The sequence below is a fragment of the Puma concolor genome, chromosome C1, assembly GCF_028749965.1.
Source record: "Puma concolor isolate L17-30 chromosome C1, mPumCon1.1.hap2, whole genome shotgun sequence".
NCBI lineage: Eukaryota > Metazoa > Chordata > Mammalia > Carnivora > Felidae > Puma > Puma concolor.
Window position 1 is genome coordinate 66,207,707 of NC_141674.1, and position 23,579 is coordinate 66,231,285.

At 36.9% G+C, this 23,579-nt stretch overlaps 1 protein-coding gene and 1 non-coding gene across 2 annotated transcripts; both read left to right on the forward strand.

Annotated features, from left to right (window-relative positions):
- The first annotated feature begins 6,021 nt into the window (after positions 1-6,021).
- On the forward strand, positions 6,022-23,121 carry IFI44L (interferon induced protein 44 like). The gene is made up of 9 exons (XM_025934884.2): positions 6,022-6,178; positions 8,537-9,026; positions 9,554-9,602; positions 10,566-10,761; positions 14,198-14,350; positions 17,100-17,271; positions 21,603-21,703; positions 22,016-22,187; positions 22,933-23,121. Exons 2-9 carry the CDS (start codon positions 8,549-8,551, stop codon positions 22,953-22,955), a joined length of 1,344 nt encoding a protein of 447 aa, XP_025790669.2. The 5' UTR covers positions 6,022-6,178; positions 8,537-8,548; the 3' UTR covers positions 22,956-23,121.
- Positions 15,442-15,548, forward strand: LOC112849017 (U6 spliceosomal RNA). The gene has a single exon (XR_003222468.2). It is a non-coding gene; the product is annotated as a U6 spliceosomal RNA (small nuclear RNA).
- Positions 23,122-23,579: the final 458 nt, after the last annotated feature.

Here is a 23,579-nt window from a genome sequence, read left to right on the forward strand (position 1 = left end):
GGTGAGGAAGTAAAGCAGATAGAAGGAAAATGAAATCTTTAAGGCAAGATAGTACTGGGAAACAAATGACCCCAAGTTTGTAGCAGGGAGAGGCTGCAGAAGAAGAGCAGGAAGAGCAATGAAGGAGAGGAAAACAGAGTCAAACCTTAATGTCCTTCAGGTGAGATAGCTCTGGCTCCCTGGTCTTCCTGACCAGCCACCCAATATGGGCGATGCTCACTGCTTTTAGAGGTGGGCCCCTTATCTAGCTACAGGAACATCTCAAGTGACAAAAAAAAAACACACACAAAACTTTGGCCATTTCAGTACCTGGGGCCTGGAGTACAGGGCTTAGGGCTTTTCTCCACACAGATCTGGCAATAATTTCATCCACTTATTGTTACTACCACCCTACAACTTGGGTGATGGGACTATCCTGTCTTCAAATCTCTCCGTCTTCCATTTTTCCCCCTGTAAACAGCCCCCCAAGTCTTTTTAAGATGATTTATTTTCATGTAAATATATAGTATTCTCAAAAATTTATGAGAATATCAGTATATTTTTATATATGTGTATTTTTTTCAAAAAAAATTTGATTTATTTATTTTTAATTTACATCCAAATTAGCACATAGTGCAATAATGATTTCAGGAGTAGATTCCAGTTATTCATCCCCTATGTGTAACACCCAGTGTCATCCCAAAGAGTGCTCTCCTTAATGCCCATCACCCATTTAGCCCATGTCCCCACCCACAGCCCCTCCAGCAACCCTCAGTTTGTTCTCTGTATTTAAAAGTCTCTTGTTTTGTCCCCTCCCTGTTTTTATATTATTTTTGCTTCCCTTCCCTTATGTCCATCTGTTCTGTATCTTAAATTCCACATATGAGTGAAGTCATATGATATTTGTCTTTCTCTGACTTATTTCACTTAGTATAATACCCTCTAGTTCCATCCATGTTGTTGCAAATGACAAGATTTCATTCTTTTTGATTGCCAAGTAATACTCCATTATATATATATATATATATATATATATATATATATATATACACCACATCTTCTATATCCATTCATCCACTGACGAACATTTGGTCTCTTTCCATACTTTTGCTATTGTTGATGCTGCTGCTATAAACATTGGGGTGCATGTGCCCCTTTGAAACAACACACCTGTATCCCTTGGATAAATACCTAGTAGTGCAATTGCTGGGTCATAGGGTAGTTCTATTTTTAACTTAAAAAATTTTTTTTAATGTTTATTTATTTTGAAGGAGAGAGAGACAGAGCATGAGTGGGGGAGGGGCAGAGAGAGAGAGGGAGACACAGAATGTGAAGTGGGCTCCAGGCTCTGAGCTGTCAGCACAGAGCCCAATGCAGGGCTCAAACCCACAAGCCGTGAGATCATGACCTAAGCCGAAGTCGGACGCTTAACTGACTGAGCCACCCAGGTGCCCCTATTTTTAACTTTTTGAGGAACTTTAATACTGTTTTGCAGAGTGACTGTACCAGTTTGCATTCCCACCAGCAGTGCAAAAGAGATCCTCTTTCTCCACATCCTCGCCAACATCTGTTGTTGCCTGAGTTGTTCATGTTAGCCATTCTGACAGGTGTGAGGTGCTATCTCATTGTGGTTTTAATTTGTATTTCCCTGATGATGAGTGATGTTGAGCATCTTTTCATGTCTGTTGACCATCTGGATGTCTTTTTTTGAAAAGTGTCTATTCATGTATTTTGACCATTTCTTCACTGGATTATTTATTTTTTGGATATTGAGTTTGATAAGTTCTTTATAGATTTTGGATACTAACCCTTTATCTGAATGTCACTTGCAAATATCTTCTCCCATTCCGTCGGTTGCCTTTTAGTTTTGCTGATTGTTTCCTTTGCTGTATAGAAGCTTTTTATCTTGATGAAGTCCCAATAATTCATTTTTGCTTGTTTCCCTTGTCTCCGGAGATGTGTTGAGTAAGCAGTTGCTTTGGCCAAGATCAAAGAGGTTTTTTCCTGCTCTCTCCTCTAGGATTTTGATGGCTTCCTGTCTTACATTGAGGTCTTTCATCCATCTTGAGTTATTTTTGTGTATGGTGTAAGAAAGTGGTCCAGGTTCATTCTTCTGCATGTTGCTGTCCAGTTTTCCCAGCACCACTTGCTGAAGAGACTGTCTTTATTCCATTGGGTATTCTTTCATGTTTTGTCAAAGATTAGTTGGCCATATATTTGTGGGCCCATTTCTGAGTTCTCTATTCTGTTCTGATCTATGTGTCTGTTTTTGTGCCAATACCATACTGTCTTGATAATTATAGCTTTGTAATATATCACGAAGTCCAGGATTGTGATGCCTCCAGCTTTGGTCTTTTTTTTTTTTTTTTTCAGGATTGCTTTGTCTATTTGGGGTCTTTTCTGGTTCCATACAAATTTTAGGATTGTTTGTTCTAGCTCTGTGAAGAATGCTGCTGTTATTTTGATCGGTATTGCATTGAATATGTAGATTGCTTTGGGCAGTATCAACATTTTAACAAAATTTGTTCTTCAATCCAGGAGCATGGAATGTTTTTCCATATTTTTGTGTCTTCTTCAATTTCTTTAATAAACTTTCTTTTCAGTGTATAGATTATTTCACCTCTTTGGTTAGGTTTATTCCTGGGTATTTTATGGGTTTTGGTGCAATTTTTTTTTCATATTTTTAACTGATGAAAGGTATACACAGCAGATCTTGTAAGTACTGTAGAAGCTCAAAAAAGATGGCCATGTTACTTCCTAATTCAGCCTATATGGTATTAATTCATCCTGTGGTTTTTCTGTGCAAGTAGCCTTTTCACATTCCATTGCCTAGTGTTTAATAACTAAATACAGATATATGTTTTTAAAGTTTATTTATTTTGAGAAAGAGAGAAGTAGCACATGGGAGGGGCAGAGAGAGAGAGAGAGAGAGAGAGAGAGAAAGAGAGAATCCTAAGCAGGCTTAGAACTGTCAGTACAGAGCCTGACATGGGGCTTAAACTCAGGAACTGTGAGGTCATGACCTGAGCCGAAACCAAGGGTTGGATGCTTAACCATCTGAGCCACTGAGGCATCCCATAACTAAAAATATTTTTAAAAGAACCAAAAGATTATTGTATTTGCCTTAAATTCTTTATTGCACCTAATCCTAATTTTAGGTTCAGTCATTGCCTCACCTAATCTCAATTCACATTGTTTTTTTTTTAATTTTTAATTTTTTTAAACATTTATTTATTATTGAGAGGCAGAGAGAGACAGAACATGAGCATGGGAGGGAAAGAGAGAGGGGGAGACACAGAATCTGAAACAGGCTCCAGGCTCTGAGCCGTCAGCACAGAGCCCGACGCTGGTCGAACTCACAAACCGCGAGATCATGACCTGACCCGAAGTCAGACGCTCAACTGACTGAGCCACCCAGGAACCCCTCATTCCACATTGGTTTAATGTGCATATAATCTATGTCTGTTTATGTCCCCAGAGTTTAGCACAAAGTTTGGTATACTGGTGCTCAATATATTTTTTTACTGAAAGAAGAAAGAATGGATGGATGAATGGATGAATGAATGAATGAATGAGTTAATGAGTAAATGCAAAAGGCTAAAAACTAGTCTCTTTGATTCTAGTCTTGTCCTTTGTTACAATCAGAAATCTATGGTGGTCTCCCAATGGCCTACCTGCTTGTACAACTCCCTCCCCTTGAGTATGGCAGAAATCCGAAAATGATGGGATATCACTTCCATGATTCATTTATTGTCTTTAAGAAAGAGATTATCTTCAGTGACCTTGAAAAAATTAGGTGTAGGTGAGCCCTTATAAGAGAGGGAAATCTTTCTGAAGGCAGAGACTCAAGGCATGAAGGAGGTTTGACACAGAGAAGATTCTGCTGCTGACTTTGGAGATTCTGTTGCTGCCATGTTGTATAAGATGAATGCAAAGGCCATTGGCAAGAAACTGGGAGCAACCTCTAGGAGCTCAAAGTACCTTCAGGCTGGCAATCAGTGAAGAAAAGGAGACCACAGTCTTACACTTACAAGGAACTAAATTCTGCCAATAACCCGAATGAGCTTTCAATCAGATTCCTTCCCAGAGAAAGATGGGACTGAAGTAGTGTCCCCTCCCTAAGGAAAGAAATGAAACGAAACAAAACAAAACAAAAACCTCAAGGCAACTTGGTTATACATGTACATGACAACATCCCTCACAACCTTGTAATGTGAGACCGCTTAATCAGACTACATGTTTGTGTGTTACCATATATGGTAGACAAAGAAGTAAAATGTATAAAAAAAAACTATACCACATGGTGTTTGGGGCTCAATTCTTTGGGTACGAACCCAACTGAGTTGTGCCGGCACATAAAGTTGCTTCCTGGAGAGAAAAGCCTCCGTGTCACAACTCTGCAAGAATCCTGCTACAGGAGACAGTTGGCCAATACCTGGAGTGAGAGACCCTGAGCAGAAAATCCATTTGAACCTTGCTGGGTTTCCTGATCCACGGAAACTGTGCCATAATAAGTGTGAGTTGTTTTAAAGCCTCTAGGTGTATGATTATTTGTTACAAGTCCAGAAAAACTAACTCTTCTTTCTCTGACATTCAGTTTTGATCATGCCATTACTCTGCCTTGGAGTCTTCATATTGTCTTCGTGATAAAATCCAGCTTAAATAAAAACTTTTACAATCCTAATCAGCCCCCTCGCCTCATTGCCTGCCAGTTCGATGCAGTTCAATACATTCCAGCCACGAGAAATGTGTGGAGGCCCCTGATGACACTACGCTTTCTCTTGCTTCACTTCTTTCTTGGACTTTGTAGGGGCCCCCTGTGGGCTGCCCCCAAATGTACCACAATGACATACTGATTATTTTGAATTGAAGCTACTTGCGAAATAGCCGGTGTAAGGACACTTACACCCTTAGACCTCTGACCCCCTGAAAGCAGAAAATAAACCTCTCGTATGAAAAAATATCCTCCCTGTACTAAGAAGTAAAAAGACATCCTTATCACCAGAGATAAGGACTTTAAAGTCAAGAAAGCAGAAGAAATAGACCTTGGTATGTGTATGTGTGTTTACCAATCTATAGCTACCTGGCCCAAATTCCACTTAGAATTCCTTACTAATTAAAGTTCCCAAACATCTGTTTTCTTTAGCCCATCGAGTTCTCACAAATTGATTGTCTTTTTGTCTAAATTGTATAAAAACTGCCTGTTTTGTCATTTCTTTGAGTCTCAATTTTATTATTGGGCTTCCAGGCACACATAATAAAACTTTGTTTTTTCCTTCTGTCAATCTGTCTCCCTTCAGTTTAATTCCCAAACCAGCTGGAAAAACCTTGGAGGAAAAGAAGGAAGTTTCTTCCTGACTATAACTTCATGTCTCAGTCTGAACTTTGCTTTGCTAGCTTTTACTAGTGCCCTAAGCCTAGGTGAGGCCACTGTCACTCCGGTCCCTAGGGGATCTTGTTTTTACTCCTCTTGCAGCATTTGGAACACTAATATACCTGTCTGTGTACCTGACCATCTCCCTGATTGCACAGCATACGATTTGAGGGCACTATTTTTATCTTACTCAGCATTATCCTTCTCCAGGGTCTAAGCCCTTGTTGAATGACTGAATGTGTAAATGGGAAAAGAAGCTGTGCACTGCCTTATAAATGAATTAGGGAAGAGCCAAATTTTCATCTGTGTGTTCCAGTGTAGAAAGATGGTTTTAAATACCAGCCAGTGCTGCCGCTCTGTTAGCTGAATTAACTTGCACACTTAAGTTTCATTTGCATACTTTGAGAAATAAAGATACTAAGAGTGTTTACCGTGTTTGGAGAAGACACTAGGAAATGCGAGCAGTTGCACAGTGCCAAGCACATAGTAAAATGTGCAGAAATGTTGGCTATTGGTCTTATTGCAGTTTTTATTAATTATCATTTCCTGAGTGCCTACATGTGGGCTACAGAGGGGACCAAAGATCTTTCTCACGGGTTTGGCAGAAATCTTAGTTTCTTTTTCCTTTTCTCGGTCTCTTCCTCTCTAACAAGGAAAAAGAAACATAATGACGTTCTCATGCTGGCCACTGATTGCTGCTGAGTTTCACTTTCCTTTCTTTCAAACACAGATGCCACAGATCTCGGCAGAACCTTCTGTCTCCAAACTGTGGCTGCTGGATCCAGCTAAGACTACATTTAAGCTTCATCCAACTCTTAAAACCAGGTAAGTGATTTTTTTGCCATCTGATGCTTCCTAGCTGTGTGTAAAGAAAATTGCCTGTTTTCCTTTCTTTGAAAATGAATTTCAGAGTGAAATGGCTGCTAATGATCATACTTTTCTCTTTCATTTGTTGTGTTTTTTAATGAAAATTTTAAATACAGGGAATGCTAGAGAGTAAGTTCTATCAGATTCTTAAGATGATTTATCTAATTAGAGTAGTTTTTTCCTCCTGAAAAAACAAAAGCATTACAGATAATGTTGAAGTTACCTGTGAATCTCTCCTATACTCCTTTCTCTTCCCTTCCTTGCCAGAGGGAAATATTATCCAGACTGCGGTATAATTATTGTTGTGCTTGTTTTTGTGCTTTTGCCACATATACCTCTGTATCTGAACATGATCTCTCGTATTGCTTTGTGTTAACAGTTTATATGAATGCTATCATACTCAGTGTATTGTTCTCAACTTGCTTAGTCTTTTGAGCTTTATTAAGGTTGATACAAATAGGCCTAGTTCAGTCACTTCAGTGCTTTTTAGTATTTCATTGTGTGAATATGCCAAAATTTGTGTATCCAGGCTTCTAATTTATCCTAAACAAAGCTGCCATGAATATGCTTGCTCCTCAAAATGATATATGTCCATCAAAACAATGTGAATATTACTGAATCTCCATATTTGGGTCAACTTGGTATTGCTGGCCCCTTGTTGGATGTAAACTGCTATCTCATTATTGTTTAATTTACAGCTCTCTTTCTAGAACAGTTGAACATTTTTTTCATGTGTTTATAGTTGATTTGAGTTACCTCATCTGTGAATGTCTTCATATACTTTGACTACTTTTCCACTAGAGACAGTTTTTCCATTAGATGTGAGGTACACACACACACACACACACACACACACACACACACGCACCGTGGAATATTACTCAGCCATAAAAAGAGATGAGATAAGCCATTTGCAATAGCATGGATAGATCTAGAGGGTATTATGGTACGTGAAATAAGTCAGAAAGAAAAGTGCCGTCTGATTTCCCTTATGTGTGGAATCTAGAAAAACAAAACAAATTAATAAAGAGTATGGGTTTATTTCTGTATTTTGTTGTTTCTCTTGGTTTTCTATCATGTTGTTTCGTTTCCTGCTTTGTGTTTCTGATGAATGTGAGTCACTAAATCTAAAAACATTGTGGGGATAGTTTGAAGCTAGAAAAATGTTCGCTTCATCCAGACAAGATTTGTTTTTGCTCCTGCCTTCCAACTAGAGGCACAGGCAATCTTCATGTGTGTGAACCCACTCAGAGACTGAAATTACCAGGAGATGGAATTAAGTCTGTACATTTTTAGGCCACCCTTTTTTCTTCCCTGTAGCACTTCAGAATCCTTGCCCACAGCTTGGGAGGAAGATTGCCAATGCACCCTCTTTCTTGCACTATATTCCCCTAGCTCTGTGAGTCTAACAAAAGTTTTGCCTAACTTCTCAGCATCTCAGGCACCTCTTCTAAAGTTCACAGATGCTCCTCAGGGAAACGTGCTCCCAAATGCCAAGCTTCCCTCTCCGTCTTCACTTCTTTTCCAAATCTTAGCCAATGACATAGTTTCACTCCTTTGTTATCTCTTCAATGCTTTCAAATATATATATTTACAGTTTAACCTGTGTTCTAGTTTTTGAAAGAATTGAAAGAATTGGCATGATGACTCATGGTCTATCCTGCCACTGTGGGACCTCCATGTCTATTAACTCCTCTCATATTTCAATTTCTTGCTCTGTGAACTGTTTTATGTATAAATTCCCCTTTCCTATCTTCTAATTCATGGGCTGGCAAACCATGACCTGTGTACCACCCACTTGTTTTTGTAAAAAAAAACCTTATTGGAACATAATCATGTCCATTTGTTTACATATCATCTATGTTTTTGCATTACATTGGCAATGTTGAGTTAATTATGGCAGAGATTATATGTTCCACAAAGCCTAAAATATTTACATCTGTCATTAAGAAAAAGTTAGCTGACCCGTGTTCTAATTTATTAATTTTAATTTTACTTTATTCTTTATTTAGTTGCCCATTTGTCTACTGACTTAAAAAATTTAATGATATTTTAATGATATTTTTTATTTCTAAGTTATCTGGGTTTTTTTTTCATATCTACCTACTATTGTTCTATCTCTGGTTTTTTTTTTTTTTGTGTGTGTTTTGTTTTTTTTTGTCTTGTTTTGTTTTTTTACATTGTAATCCAACCAACATGTTTTAATTGGGTCGGAGAAAAAAATAACGCACTGGAACTAGAAGAAGCAGAAATCTGTACTTTAAGCCACTGTGGTATACTAACTAGTCTCTCAACCTATTATTGTTTTTCTATCAGATACAGAAAATCATGGCAGTGACAACGAGATTGACATGGAATGAGGAGAAAAGTCTGCAAAAGCTGCTTGGAAACGTCTCCTTGAGACTTCTTCATAAGTCTAGTGTCCATGGACATACAAGTTTTAGTTTGCTTGATAGGTGCCAGCTTCAGGGATCTACTATAACAATTCTTTACTTTTATGATAAGATTATTGGGGTCTTTATACCTGGGCATTATCCTGCACCAAGTATAGAGTTTAGAGAGCCAATCCCCTCCTTCTGTTTTTCATTTCAAAGGAATAAAGCTACAGAAATGGCAATTGCAGTTCTAGAGGCAGAAGTGAAAATTGCTTCTGGGCAACTGACATTTTGTTCCTTTGATCAAGAGATGTTCTGTATAGATTCAAGCAAAACGAAACTTTCTATACATCCTTCGTTAAGCTCTGAATTAGGAGTACATATCTCCTCTGACCTCACTTATTTGGAAAATGAAGTCTTTCGAGTTGAAGGTATGTTAAATGAGATAATCCTACATTCTGGTTCTAGTCTTTCTTTGTATTTGTTGGTCATCACTGAGCTACAAGAACAAGGATAAATGAGAGGAACAGTCAGGTTTCATGCCATCAAATTACTGTTTCATAAACTTCAAAATGTAACCTGGGAAGCATAAAGGTTATGATGTATTACCCAGAAGGTGTAGACAGCTTTGAACAGAGTCAGTTGAGGAGTGGAAGTGGAGAGATGGAGATGGAAAGTGAGTAATAGCGGGGGTTTGTTTTGATATATGACCCCTTTTGGGTCAGCTCTAGGACCTCTGGGTATACTTATGTGAGAGTTTGCAGAGTGAGTTAATTATCCTCCCTAGAAGGGGGGTAATTTTCCTTTCTCTCTTCACTAGGTTACCAACACTAACTCCTAACTGGACAGCTCGGCCCTGGTTTATATAAGCAGACTCGCTGCCCCACTGAAAAGGTTGACTTGGCATATTTAGCAAGACAAGTTAAAAACCTTATTATGCTATGTTTATTTCCTACAGGAATTAAGGATGATACAACCTATATGCGCAAGGTAACAAGAGCCTCAAAGTAAGTTAGGTTTTTGGACTATTACTCACTTTATTTAGAACACTTCTATAAATGACATTGGAAATTAAATAATAAAATAAAAAAATATAACTTGGGTGATAAAAATGAATTATAATATTATTTAAATAATATGTTTGAGGCAATTTACAGCAACAGCAAAAATAGAATGACTACCAACTGTGAACCTTTAAAAATCTACCTGACAGCAATTTGACTTTCTTTTTCACTTGAGCTGGCTAGATCCAAAGTTTTCCAGACAGAAATTTCTAGATGACTATTTCAGATAATTCCTTTGAAGCCTTTCCTTGGGAATAAAGTTTTGGGGGAATTTCAGTAAGTTTTAAAAGCAAACCTCCGGGGCATCTGGGTGGCTCAGTCGGTTAAGCGTCTGACTTTGGCTTAGGTCATGATCCGCAGTTCATGAGTTCAAGCCCGGCGTCGGGCTCTGTGCTGACAGCTCAGAGCCTGGAGCCTGTTTCAGATTCTGTGTCTCCCTCTCTCTGACCCTCCCCCATTTATGCTCTGTCTCTCTCTGTCTCAAAAATAAATAAACATTAAAAAAATTAAAAAAAAAATAAAAGCAAACCTCCTTTCCCCAATTTATAAATATCTGTATTGTATATATTTTATTTCTCCTTAATATAATATTATTACTGAAATAACACACATCTTCAGTGTTGCTGATATTTCTCTGACTTGTGTTGTCAAGGCTAATAGTTTAACAGTGATTTGGTTGCTGGTTAAAGTTTAGCTTTATTAAGATATAGATAAATGCATTTTCTTCAAGCACAAAATGTGTAACCATAGACCATTTCACATCAGATGAGAGATGGGCATTAATACCCAAATAATACATAAGTAATTACAACATACTTGTAAAAGGAAGGAAAGAAGGTCCAGGAGAATTGTCCTGTTGTTCCTCTGGGGGTGTGGCTGTTTTAAGTTCTGCATGTTATTTCACAGGCAGAGGAATCGGCTTCTAGCAGAGCTCAGAGCCTTCAAGCCCAAAGTAGACTTGATTTCAGAAATTTGTATTCTCTTGCTGGGTCCAGTTGGATCTGGAAAGTCTAGTTTTATCAATTCAGTGAAGTCTGTTTTCCAAGGCCGTCTGACTCGCCAAGCCATAGTGGGGTCTGATGACACCAGCATTACTGAACAGGTAAGTTACTCAAGGATTTCCTGAGGGTTTTGTTTTATTGATTACAATTATTAGATTTGTTCATTTCTTTGCCATTCTCTAGGAATGTTAACCTTCTCACCTACACGCAATTAAATGCTAAATCAAATGTAAAACAGGAGTAAAAGTTGAATCTGAATTGCCTCCATTGAGTTGTGTTTTACTGAGAGGCTTTTCATTTTTATGCACGCAAGAAGCACTTATATTTAGAATGCTTAAACTTGTAGAATACAACCCTAAAATTTAAAAAAACTTTGTGTAAGTCTTTGTCTGTTATATTAGAAATGTATTTTTACTTATGTCCCGTATGGTTTTACCTGGATTGAAATTCTTTTCTCTTTTTTTTTGTAATAAAATAATGAAACACTTTTCCATTTTACAAAACCATTTTATAAGAAATGATCATGAAAAGCAAGGCAACAATTCACTTTGGTGAGTCAACCTTCAAAGGGTAAATCTATCAGTGCTCCTGTGAACACAATCCTATTTGTAAACAAATAGGAGTACTAATACCATTTTTAAAACTGTTACTCCAAAGACCTACAAATTATTGTGGAAAAACTTTCTCCCATTCTGTGCTTCTCACTGTTATACAATCAAACAAAAAAAATTAAGGGGAATGAATAGGACATTTCATAATCAAACTGTATTTTTCTGGGATTGCTACAACCTAATATTGTTATCTTCTGATTGGAAATGTGCTGTGCACCGTCAGTACAAAATTTTGCATCGGACAGATGTGGCTCATTTTAGTTTTGTGTCACATTTAATAACTGAAGGCATTTTCTATCATTTTCAAGAAACACATTTCATTTCTTGAGGTTGGCTAGATTCTATCTACTTGGCTGGCTTTATCTTGATGTATTAGTCTAGCCTCAAAAGATACGGCAACAGCAGTTCAATACATTAAGCATTGATGGAAATGTTTCTGTTAAATACTGTGTTGGCAGTAAAGACCTAACTACAAATAACTGGTCTTATTACTCAGGGATTTCAATGTAGATAATAAACAAATAAGTACTATTCACTGTGATAGATGCTGTAGTAGAGGTACTCACCAGGACAGGATTCATCTCCTTCCTTTTCACATTACTTTAAGAGAAGATGTAGATCCTGAAGTCCAAATGAAATGCAAATACTACTATATAAACTGAAGGAATACAGGACAGAATATTTATCAAGGAAACAATGTATTTTTTAAATGATTTATTTCTTATTTTGAGAGAGAGAGAGAAGAGAGGAAAGGAGAGAGAGAGAGAGAAAGAGAGAGAAAGAGAGAGAGAAAGATCTCAAGCAGGCTCTGTGCTGGCAGTGCAGAGCCTGAGGCAGAGCTCAGTCTCACCAACCTTCAGATCATGACCCGAGCCCAAATTAAGAATCAGGTGCTTAACTGACTGAGACACACGGGCATCCCAAGGAAGCAGGAGTTTATTGCTCAGGGACCCTTCTCTTTGAAGAACTCAATTTGTGAAGGAAACAGATTAATGAAAACTATGAATGTGCCTACTGATACTAAAATTACACAGTGCACTTTAAGTACGTGACTCTACTGCTTTGTGTAATTCCTTTCCGGTGGAGGCACCAGTAAAGTCCCGTTTACTTAGATCAAAATATCCAGTGGTATTGCTCCTAGGCATTGGACTTATGGACCAATGGGAGCTTTTGACTTCATTACAGATTACTATAGGTCATAGAGGGGTTCTCTGCTTCCTGGTTGGAATGGGAGAATTGTGATTCAAGTTGTTGTTTGGTATCTCGGAGTTAGCATTTTTCTTTGTGATTCTGCCTAAATCTTCCATAGTTGTGCCTATTTGGAAGTATATTTGACCAATAAAGATTTTTCAGAGTTCCGAGAAATACTCTTGGTATCAGATTGAGTGTGTTTATTAAGGAAAGACGACTTGTTAAAGCAGAGCTTCCCAAGGTGAGGTTTGTAGACCCCTGAGTGTCCCTGAGAGAATTTTATGGGATCTGTGAGTTTAACATTATTTTCATAATAATACTAAGATGGTTTTGCTTTTTGTAGGGTATGGACATTTGAACTTATCATACAAATGTAGTTTTATTTGTTGCCTGGCACCTTTGCACAAATCAAGTAATGGCACCAAACACTGTTAGTAATCATTGTATTCCTTTCTACCACTCAGCTTGCAGGAAAAACAAATAAAACGTTTTCACTTAAGAATGTAACTGATGAATAAGTAACATGGATTTTATTTAAACTCAGCTTTTGAGAACACATTATTTTAATATTTTGTGTGATGAAATGGGAAGTACATATAAAGGGTTTCTAAGGCATGCCAAAATGTGGTGGTTGCTGAGCAAAGACACTGGTGCAATTGAGTTGTGAGCTGAACTTTTCTCAGGTAACATCATTTTTAATTGAGAAGACAATTGGCAGGCTTGCTTATTCATACGTAGCTATTCAGTAGAAATTCATGGAAAATGCACTAACTGAGCATATCACTTCAAGAAAAACAACCAACCAACGATGTTTGTTGCCAATGGTAACATTTGAGTTTTAAAGAAAATTAGAACTTTGAGCAGCTTGTATCCACCATTTTGAGCTTCATAACTTCCTAAGACTTAAAGACTTATCTGGTAAGATTAGCGGTGCTAGTAAAAAGTATGATGTTTTAATATTGTCCAGTGAAATGTGCCAATATTTGGAAGATCTAGGTAAGCCAGTGAACCAATATTTTCAAATAAACAAATGCATTGGGTTACTAAGCCATGCATGGATACAAAGTGTATTCAAAGTGTAGGATAGATCAATGAATTTAATGTAACTGAGTATGAAAATATCACAGATTCCACATTACAGCTAACCTTTGAGAAATGATCACTTGTTGAGCTTTGATGCATTATTAATGAGGGATATCCACAATTTTCTGAAAGCCGTTAAATTAAATACTCTCTCCTTTTCTTACTACATATATACACGTGAGACTAGGTTTTCTTCATATACTTCAACCAAAATGATCTATCACAAAAGACTGAATTCAGAGGCAGGTATGAGAATTCTGCTATCTTCTATTAATCCAGATACTAAAGAGCATTGTAAAAACTAAATTGATCCTGCTGTTTTTAATATTTTTTTGGAAAGTAATTTTTTTGTAAAAATGTTATTTGGGTTAACATGCAATAAATTCATAATTGTATTTTAAAATGATTTAAGAAATATTTAAAATTATTTCAGTTTCAGTTTCTAGTATGTTAAATGTCAGTAGATATGATCTACATAAATAAAGATCTCTTTGAGATTCTCAGTAATTTTTAAGAGTATCAGGTGATCCTGAGACTAAAATGTTTGAGGACCACAGTGTTAGATATTAACCACCCTGTGTTCTTCCTGTTGTTATGTCTTGAATGCTTGTTGAAGAACGAATTTTTACATTTGATATACTTTGTTTTATAGTATAGGATTTATTCCGTTAAAGATGGGAAAGATGGCAAATATCTGCCATTTATGTTGTGTGACTCCATGGGGCTACATGAGGAAGAGGGAGTAGGATTGTGTGTGGATGATATACCCCACATCTTAAAAGGCTGTGTGCCAGACAGGTATGAGGTAAGAATTCTCCAATCTCGAAAACCTTTCAAATCATTTCCATCAATGCTCTTTGTTAAATTTTTACCCTATAAGGCAATTTCAACTGTTATAAGGTATTTTCAACATCAACCAACACTACTGTACTTTTAAATGAATAAATATTCATGTAAGTAAAGTAGAAGAACTTATTTTCTATGGCATTAAAAAATATAGGCTGGGGTGCCTGATTGGTTCAGTTGGTAGAACTTAAGACTCTTGAACTCAGGGTCATGATTTTGAGCCCCACATTGGGCACAAAGATTACTTAAAAAAATAAGGTAATCTCAAAAAAAAGAAAGAAATACAGTCAAAAGCAGTATTTTACTTATACAAATTTCAGAAAACGTTCAGGAAAAGATTGTTCCTCTATCACTCTTTACAATAATGTAAAATAAGTAGAAAAGTAATAGTTTAACCTCCTGCACTTTTTTGATCACTTAGACAAAATATTGGAACATTTAACCACTTTTTGTTTAAGTGTGATATTGTTATACTATAAGTACTTATGTTTCACCACTTAAATGCTACCTAAATACCTACATCCAAAGGTTGGCTTTGCCACTAATTAGATGTGTACTCATAATGAAGTTACATATATGTCTCTGCAAGTCTTACTTTTTTATGTGTGAAATGTAGGTAATAATAAAACCCATTTTGTAGAGTGCCTGCAAAGATAAATGAGAGAATGTACTTTAAATGCTCAAAAAGTCAACCATTATTATCACCTTTCTTTTAGGCATTGGGTGTGATACAATCAGCCTCAATTTCTAAACGTGACTTCTGTTGCCACTCAGTTGTGCTTGATTGGAAACCTTAACTATGGACTCATATATTAAAAAAAACATTATTAAAAACCTATTTTGTTACAGATGCTATGCTAATTGAAACACATAGTTAACTAAGAACGTAATTCTCATCCTCACAATTTACGGAGACATAAGATATAAGGAGGTGGAACAGAGCAGAGAGATTGGAGAATTTGTGAGCCTACTAACACCTTCGTTTTTCACAACAGAGAGGCAATCTACTCAGTTCAGCATTGAAACATATAGTTAAAAAATAATGAACCTGTGCTCGCTTTGGCAGCACATATACTAAAATTGGAACGATACAGAGAAGATTAGCGTGGCCCCTGCGCAAGGATGACACGCAAATTTGTGAAGCGTTCCATATTTTTTTGTTGTATGGAAACCAATTTGATAATAAATTTCATATATTGAAAAAAAATTACTAGAAAAGCACAGAGGGAAATAAAGTTATTTGATATTATTCGAAAAAAAAATAATGAACCTAGCCCTGTACTGTAATTTTAAATCTATTTTCTTAATCCCAGAAAGATTATCATTCTTGGTATGAAGATGTTAACTTGGAATTTGGGATTTTTCTTCTGTTTCTCTTTAGTTTCTTTTTCTTCTGTAAAATTAAAGAAATTATGTTATTTTATTTTTTTTAATTTATTTTTTTTAGTAATCTCTACACCCAACATGGGGCTCGAACTCATGACCCTGAGATCAAGTTGTGTGCTCTTTTTTTTTGTTTTTTTTTTTAATGTTTATTTAGTTTTGAGAGAGAGACAGAGCTTGAGCTGGGGAGGGGCAGAGAGAGAGAGAGACGAAGACACAGAATCTGAAGCAGACTCCAGCTCTGAGCTGTCAGCACAGAGCCTGACATGGGGCTCGAACTCATGAGCTGTGAGATCATGACCTGAGCTGAAGTCAGATGCTGAACTGACTAAGCCACACAGGCACCCCTAATTTCATGCTCTTCTGACTGAGCTGAACAAGCACTCCTATAGCATTTTATTTTATTTTATTTTATTTTATTTTATTTTATTTTGAATGTTTATTTTATTTCTGAGAGAGTGTGTGAGCAGGGGAGTGGCAGACACAGGGAGACAGAAGATCTGAAGCGGGTTTGGTGTTGACAGCAGAGAGCCTGATGTGGGGGTCGAACTCACAAACTTGCAAGATCATGACCTGAGCTGAAGTCTGAGGCTTAATGGACTGAGCCACCCAGGTGCCCCCTATGGCATTTTATTTTAAATGGCATTTCCCATCCCCCCTCCGTTTTTCTCCTCTATTCATTAGTCCATTTAAGTATGCAAAATGTTTAAAGTCTTAAATGATGTGTAACCAATGTCAATGGTCATTTTTTTTTTCTGGAGACTGGGATTTGAAATTAGCTTTTTAAAAATATATTTATTTATTTATTTTGAGAGAGAGCGTGTGTGCCTGAGCACTCGTGCACACAGGAGTAGGGAAGGAGCAGAGGGAGAAGGAGAGAGAGAGAATCCCAAGCAGGCTCCATCCTGTCAGTGTGGAGCCCAACTGTGGGGCTCCACCTAAAAGACCATGAGATTATGACCTGAGCTGAAATCAAGAGTGGAACACTCACCTAGCTGAGTGACCCAGGAGCCTCTGAAGTTAACTTTAAACAAACATTGTTTGCATTTTTCTGAAATAGTTCCATTATGGATAATGTAAAGTATGGATACTTATAATTTTTGCCAAAACAATGAAGTGGTTTTTCTATACGAAAGATATAATAACATTACACTCATAGTGAAGAGGAAGTATGGAAGGGGGATTACTAATTAACCTGGGGAAAAAGTGGCTAGGGGGAGGAAAGTTTTGGGTTGGAGGTTAGTGGTAGTCGCATTTCAAGCATGGATGTGTTTTAATGAAGTCAGCAAAGACTTTCTAAATGTTACCTTATGTTTCTATAACAGTTTTGCCCCCATAAATCAATTATGCCAGACCATCCTATGTTCATCGCCTCTCCGTCACTGAAGGACAAGATTCACTGTGTGGCCTATGTCTTAGATATCAACTCTATCAGTTCTATCACCTCTAAGGAGGTGGCAAAGTTCAAAGAAGTTCAAAAAGAGGTCTTAAACTGTGGTGAGTCTCATTGTCCTTATTAAAAGAAACTTGTATTTTGAGGGGCACTTGGGTGGCTCACTTGGGTAAGTGTTCGACTTCCGCTCAGGTCATGATCTTGCAGTTTGTATGTTTGAGCCCCAAGTCAGGCTCTGTGCTGACAGCTCAGAGCCTGGAGCTTGCTTTAAATTCTGTCTCCCTCTGCCCCTTCCCCATTCGTGCTCTGTCTCTCTCTGTCTCTCAAAAAAAAATTAAAACACCTTTTATTTTGAAATAATTATAGATTCACAGGAAATTGCAACGAGCATACAGAGAGGTCCTATGGACCCTTTACCGAATTTCCTGAGTCCTAGATTGGTTACTGGCAACAGCAGACAGAGATCATTTACATATTTTTTTGTCACATGTGATTTTCCAGTGGCTTGATAGGCAAGTCACCTCCTCATATTACTTGACTTGACCAGGAAGATCAAAACCAGAAAATTGCCACTGTTATGTGTGTGTGTGTGTGTGTGTGTGTGTGTAGCCCTGTGTTGTTTTATCACATTTGTAGATTTAAAAGTAGTTAAGTGAGTCACCCTCATTTATGGTCTGGGTGCTTTTCAGTCTGTTGCTTTCTCACTGGATGTCAGGGCGACTGGGTTTGTGTGGGGCCCTTTAAGATTGGGATCTGTGTTGTTTATAATTCTGTGATTCCCCTGGTCTTAATCCCCATTGTTTTTCAAGACCAGACATTTTGTCTTTCTGGTGTCAGCCCCCAGCATTGGGGTGCCTGATGTGGGGCACAGTCCCTTCATTCCCTTGAGAAAGAGTTTGAATTTTTTTGGATCCCACCTGATTGTGAGGTCACTGCATCTGGAGTGGGATCCTGCGCAGTGTCTCTGCCTCTCATACCCTTCTGGATGCACTACTTTTGTGTTTTTTTGTTGTGGACATGCTAGTCATCTAGTTCTTAGGTCCTTTTCAGAGCACAGTGATTCCATACGTAGCTGTAAATTTGTTGTGTCCATAGGCAGAAATGAGGTCCGGGTCTTCCTATGTTGCCATCTTTAACTCATCCTCCATGGGAATTTTAGAATTACCTTGTCTATTTCTACAAAAAATCTTGCTTGTAATTACATTACATTAGCCACATGTATAATTACATTAACCACATGTATAACATTAACCACATGTATAAATTTTGGGGAGAATTGACATCTTTACTCTGCTGAGTCTTCCAATCCATGAACATAATATGTCTCTCCATTTATTGAGATCTTTGATTTCTTTCACAAGTTCTCCACAGTTTTTAACATTCAAGTCCTGCACGTGGTTTATTAAATTTATACCTACGTATTTAATTTTTTAAAAATGATATCATATTTGAATTTTGGCTTCCAGATGCTTATTCCTGGTATATCAATTTACAATAGAATTTTGTATGTCAATCTTGTTTCTTGTGACCTTGCTGAACTCACCTATTAGTTCTACAAAAGTTTTTTTTTTATTCCTTGGGATTTTCATACCATCTTAAATAGGGATAGTTTTGTTTTTAATCTGTATGCCTTTTATTTCCATTTCTTGTCATATTTTTCTGGCTAGAAGTTCCAGTACTGTGTTGAATAACAGTGGTGAGAGCACATACCCTTGTGGTGTTTTGATCTTATGGGGAAAGTATTCAGTGTTTCACCATTATGATGTTAGCCATATATATATATATATATATATATATATATATATATATATATATATTTTTTTTTTTTTTTACAGTTGTGCTTTGTCAATTTGAGGAGGTTCTTTATTCCCAGTTTTCTGAGTTTTTTTTCCTTCTTGTCCTGAATGGATGTTGAATTTTATCAAATAATTTTTCTCCATAGATTGATATAATCATGAAAAAATTTTCCTCTTTATCTTCTTAATATGATGGGTTACATTGATTTTTGAATCTTGAGCCAGTCTTGTCTCCTTAGAATAAATCCCATGTATTATGAAACATATTTTTTTCATATATTGCCAAATTCTATTTGATAATATTTTATTAAAAATTAGTGAAGGATATTGATTCGTATTTTTTTTTCCTGATGCTTTGTCAGGTTTTGGTGTCAGGGTAACACTGGCTTCATAAAATGAGTTGGGAAGTGTTCCTCTTCCATTTTCTTGAAAGGATTGTGAAGAATTGGTGTTAATTTCTCTTTAAATGTTTGGTAGAGTTTTCCATTGAAATCATCTGAGTCTGGAGATTTCTTTTTCAGGGGTTTTTAAAAAACCAAAAATTTAATTTTAAAATAGTTATCAAGCTATTAATCTATGTCATATTAGGTGAGTTGGGATAGTTTGTAGACTTTAGTTCATTTCATTCCATCTAAGTTGTCAAATTTATGTGGATAGAATTGTTCATAGCATTTCCTTATTATTCATTTTACATCTGTAAGGTCTGTAGGGATATCTCTGTGACCTTCCTGATATTGGTGATTTGTGTCTTTTCTTTTGTTTTTCTTTGTCACTATTTCTAAAGGTTTGTCAATTTTATTGTTCTTTTCAAGGAACCATGTCTTTGTTTCATTTATGTTTAAATTGTTTTTCTGTTTTTAGTTTGTTCTTTGATTTCTGCTCCTTAGGGTTTCTTTCATCTTCTTGATTTGGATATAATTAGCTTTCTTTTTTCTGGTTTTTAGAGGGGAGGGACCCCTTCCCTCCCCTCCCCTCCCCTCCCCTCCCCTCCCCTTCCCTTCCCTTCCTTCCCTTCCCTCTTTTTCCCTTTTGTTCCTTTCTTTCCCTTTCTTTTCACCAGTTCCAATTAGCATTCCTTAGTTGTGCACTTCTCCAGCAGCCAATATAGGCTATTTGAAGTAAAAAGAAAGCCTAGAGAACTCACCACCATATTTTTCGTTGGATCCTGTGGTCCTTAGCCAATTTCTGTTATTTTGTTATTCTCTCCACATTTCAATGTTTGTGTTTGATTTATAAATAATGTCTAGTGTTTCTAGTTGTATTTAGAAGGAAGAATAGGGAAAAGTATATTGGCTCCATTTGGTCCAGAAGTGGGAGTCCTTTCACTGAATTTCAGGAAAAAAAAAAGACCCAAATAAACACAACCAGAAATGAGATATTACAACTGATACCACAGTAACACAAATTATCATAAGAGACTACGATGAACAATTATACACAAACAAAATTAGAAGAAATGGATAAATTCCTAGAAGCATACAACCTTCTGTTGTATCCTTCATGAATCATGTATCCTTCATGAATCATGAAGAAATAGCAAATCTTGACAGACCAAATATGACGAAGGATATTGAATCAGTAATCAAAAAACTCCCAACAGACAAAAGTCTAGAAACAGATGGCATCACTGGTGGATTCTACTGAACATTCAAATAAGAATTAATAGCAATCCTTCTCAAACTATTCCAAAAAGTAGAAGAGGAGGGAACTCTTTCAAACTCATTTTAGAAGATCAGCATTACCCTGATATCAAAACCAGGCAAGAACACCACAAGAAAAGAATATTACAGGCTAATATTCCTAATAAGCAGAAACATAAAAATCTTCAACAAAATATTAGCAAACTGAATTCAATGATAGATTAAAAGAATCATATACAATAAACAAGTGGGGTTAATTCCAGAGATGTAAGGATGATTCAACATTCACATATCAATCAATGTGATACACTACATTAACAAAATGATGGATAAAATCCTATCAATAGATGCAGAAAAATCATTTGACAAGCTCAACATCCACTTATGATAAAAACTCAACAAAGCGGGTAGAGAGGGAATATCTATATCATATTTATGACATATATATGATTCACGTAAGGGGAAAATACTGAAAGCTCTTGTAAAGAACCTCAGGGACATTCTTGAATGGCATTTGGAAATCTTAGTTTTATAATATTTTTTCCTGGGGGAAGCAGGTGTTAGTAAAAAGGCTTTTGATTCGGTTAGCTGCTGATTGGGAGAGGGCAAGAAGTCCTTAGTAGAACTGTGAAATCAGTGTGCTTTGTTTTTACAAATACTCTCACACAATCTTCACTTTCTGGGGTCTTTTTTGCTCTTCAATATCCAGCAACCACCCTGCCCCCCACCCCACCTTATCACTTTAAAACACACTATTTGGAATGGTAGATGATTGCAACATAGTGTGAATTCAGTTGCATTTAGAAATTATATCTCACTTTGGAAGAAAAGATCATTTCTCCTATTAGAAGAACTTCAGGTTCCATATTGCCATTTACTGGGGACATTTCATTCTCTAAATCTTCACCCCACAGAGAGTTGCTTTCACACATACTGAATTGCCTTGTTGACACATTACTGTTTATGATACAAAATCACTGATTTATCTCTTTGATATAGGTACAGCACTTGTGGTCTTGCTTACTAAAATTGATAAGTGCAGTGAAATTCTTCAAGACAACTTTTTAAACATGAATAATTCTATGACGTCCCAAAACCAGGTAAAGAATATATATCTAACCAGGCATTATTGTAATAGTGTTATATTGTGTGTGTGTGTGTGGGGGGGGATGTATGGGTGTGTGTGTGTGTGTGTGTGTGTGTTCACACTACAAATGTGAACAGGCAAATGAAGTGGATCAATTGCCTGATTAATTCAAGTTTATGTCCTACTTTAAAATAATAGTTATCTGCATTATAATTATATTCAGAAGATAATTTATCAAGCTATTGCTTTTTCAGTTTCTTTCTTGAATTATATTTGAATTTAGTCCTTTTTCAGATATGAGTTATGCTTATTAATTTTTCCACAGATAATAAAAGTCAGCAAAATGCTAGATATTCCTATTTATAATATCTTTATGGTTGAAAATTATGCATCAGAGTTGGAGCTGGACCCTTTGAAGGACACTCTGATCCTGTTTGTCCTGAGGCAGATGTTACGGATAGTGGATGACATTTTAGAGGATTTGCCTCTTGAAACAGGTAATCTGGCCCCTTTTCCACTCTTGTCATAAAGCATTGGTATTTTTTGAAAATCCCTGAGTTCTACCTTATTGGACGGCTGGTGCCCACTTGGTTGCTCTAGACCTGACAACCATGTTAGGATATGCGCTTTGTTTCTATTCTTTTCCTTTTGTTTTCAGGTAAAATTGTAGGAGTGTTCAGCTCTACATGTGACATCAGTTGCTTTGATTCTGATACTTGGCCCAAACCTGGATTGGCATGCCCTGGTTAGAGTCAGTCTCTGCTGACAGCCTCTTTATGACTTCTGCTTTCACTCATGTTTCACCTTCGGTCCCTGACAGCATCTAACTGACAGTTTCTTCTGGGACCTCAAGCTGAAAGGCCAATCCTGAGCACTGGTGGGCCAAGATATGCCCCACTGCAGACCACCCTCTGGATTCCTGCACTATTTATGATTTTAATTTCTGTGACACCTTTTAAACCTCCCCAGCGAAATTAACTGTCTCCTTATGTATTTGTCTATAGCTCTGTATGTAAAGCTCTATGTGAGTACTAATACATTGAATAATAGTTTAAACATGATTACATGGATGTCTAGTTCCCTAGATTGTGAGTTCTTCAAGAAGCAGGGTTTGGATTTTATGCACATTTGTATGACAGAGTTTAGCACAGTGCCTGACAAGGAGTAAGCATGTTTGCCATTATGCATCCCTCCCAACTTCCCCAGAGTGATAACATGTACTTAAATTTTTCCTCCTTACAGGGAGGAAGGCTGGAAGAAAATGAAATGCCAGAGACAAGAAATGGACATAAAGGAGGGAGAATGTTTCATTTATCTCTGGATGAAGATATGAATTTAAGGGAATTAAAAAAAGGAAATATTTCTTAAGGACTTACGTGCTATTTCTGTGAAAAACAAACAAACAAAAACAAAGCTTCTTCCTTTAATGAACTCATGCCTGATTTTCATTAATTGAATTCCAAACCATCCTAGCCATGTCTCCCAAGTAGAGTGATCAAATGAGGCTACTTACTAGTGCAAGGCAATAAGAAGTTTGTCTTTAAAAATTTTTTTTTATGTTTATTTTTGAGAGACAGAAAGAGAAAGAGCATGAGTGGGGGAGGGGTAGAGAGTGAGGGAGACACAGAATCCCAAAGAGGCTCCATGCTCTGAGCTGTCAGCACAGAGCCCGACTCAGGACTCAAACCCACCAACCATGAGATCATGACCTGAGCTAAAGTCCAGCACTAATGGACTGAGCCACCCAGGCACCTCAAGAAGGTTGTCTTATACAGGTATTCCCAAATGATTCTAAATTCCTCTGGGTAGCTGTGAAGTTAGGACTAGCAATAAATAAAAAAAGAATTTCTGAAGACAGGTTTTAGGTTTTTTTCTTCCATAAAACCCTA

Excerpts from the sequence above, each read along its gene's own strand:
- IFI44L (XM_025934884.2), top strand. The coding sequence starts at position 8,549 with ATGGCAGTGACAACGAGATTGACATGGAATGAGGAGAAAAGTCTGCAA. Across the intron at positions 9,027-9,553 it reads TGAAGTCTTTCGAGTTGAAG|GAATTAAGGATGATACAACC; the intron begins GTATGTTAAATG and ends TATTTCCTACAG. Across the intron at positions 21,704-22,015 it reads CTATGACGTCCCAAAACCAG|ATAATAAAAGTCAGCAAAAT; the intron begins GTAAAGAATATA and ends ATTTTTCCACAG.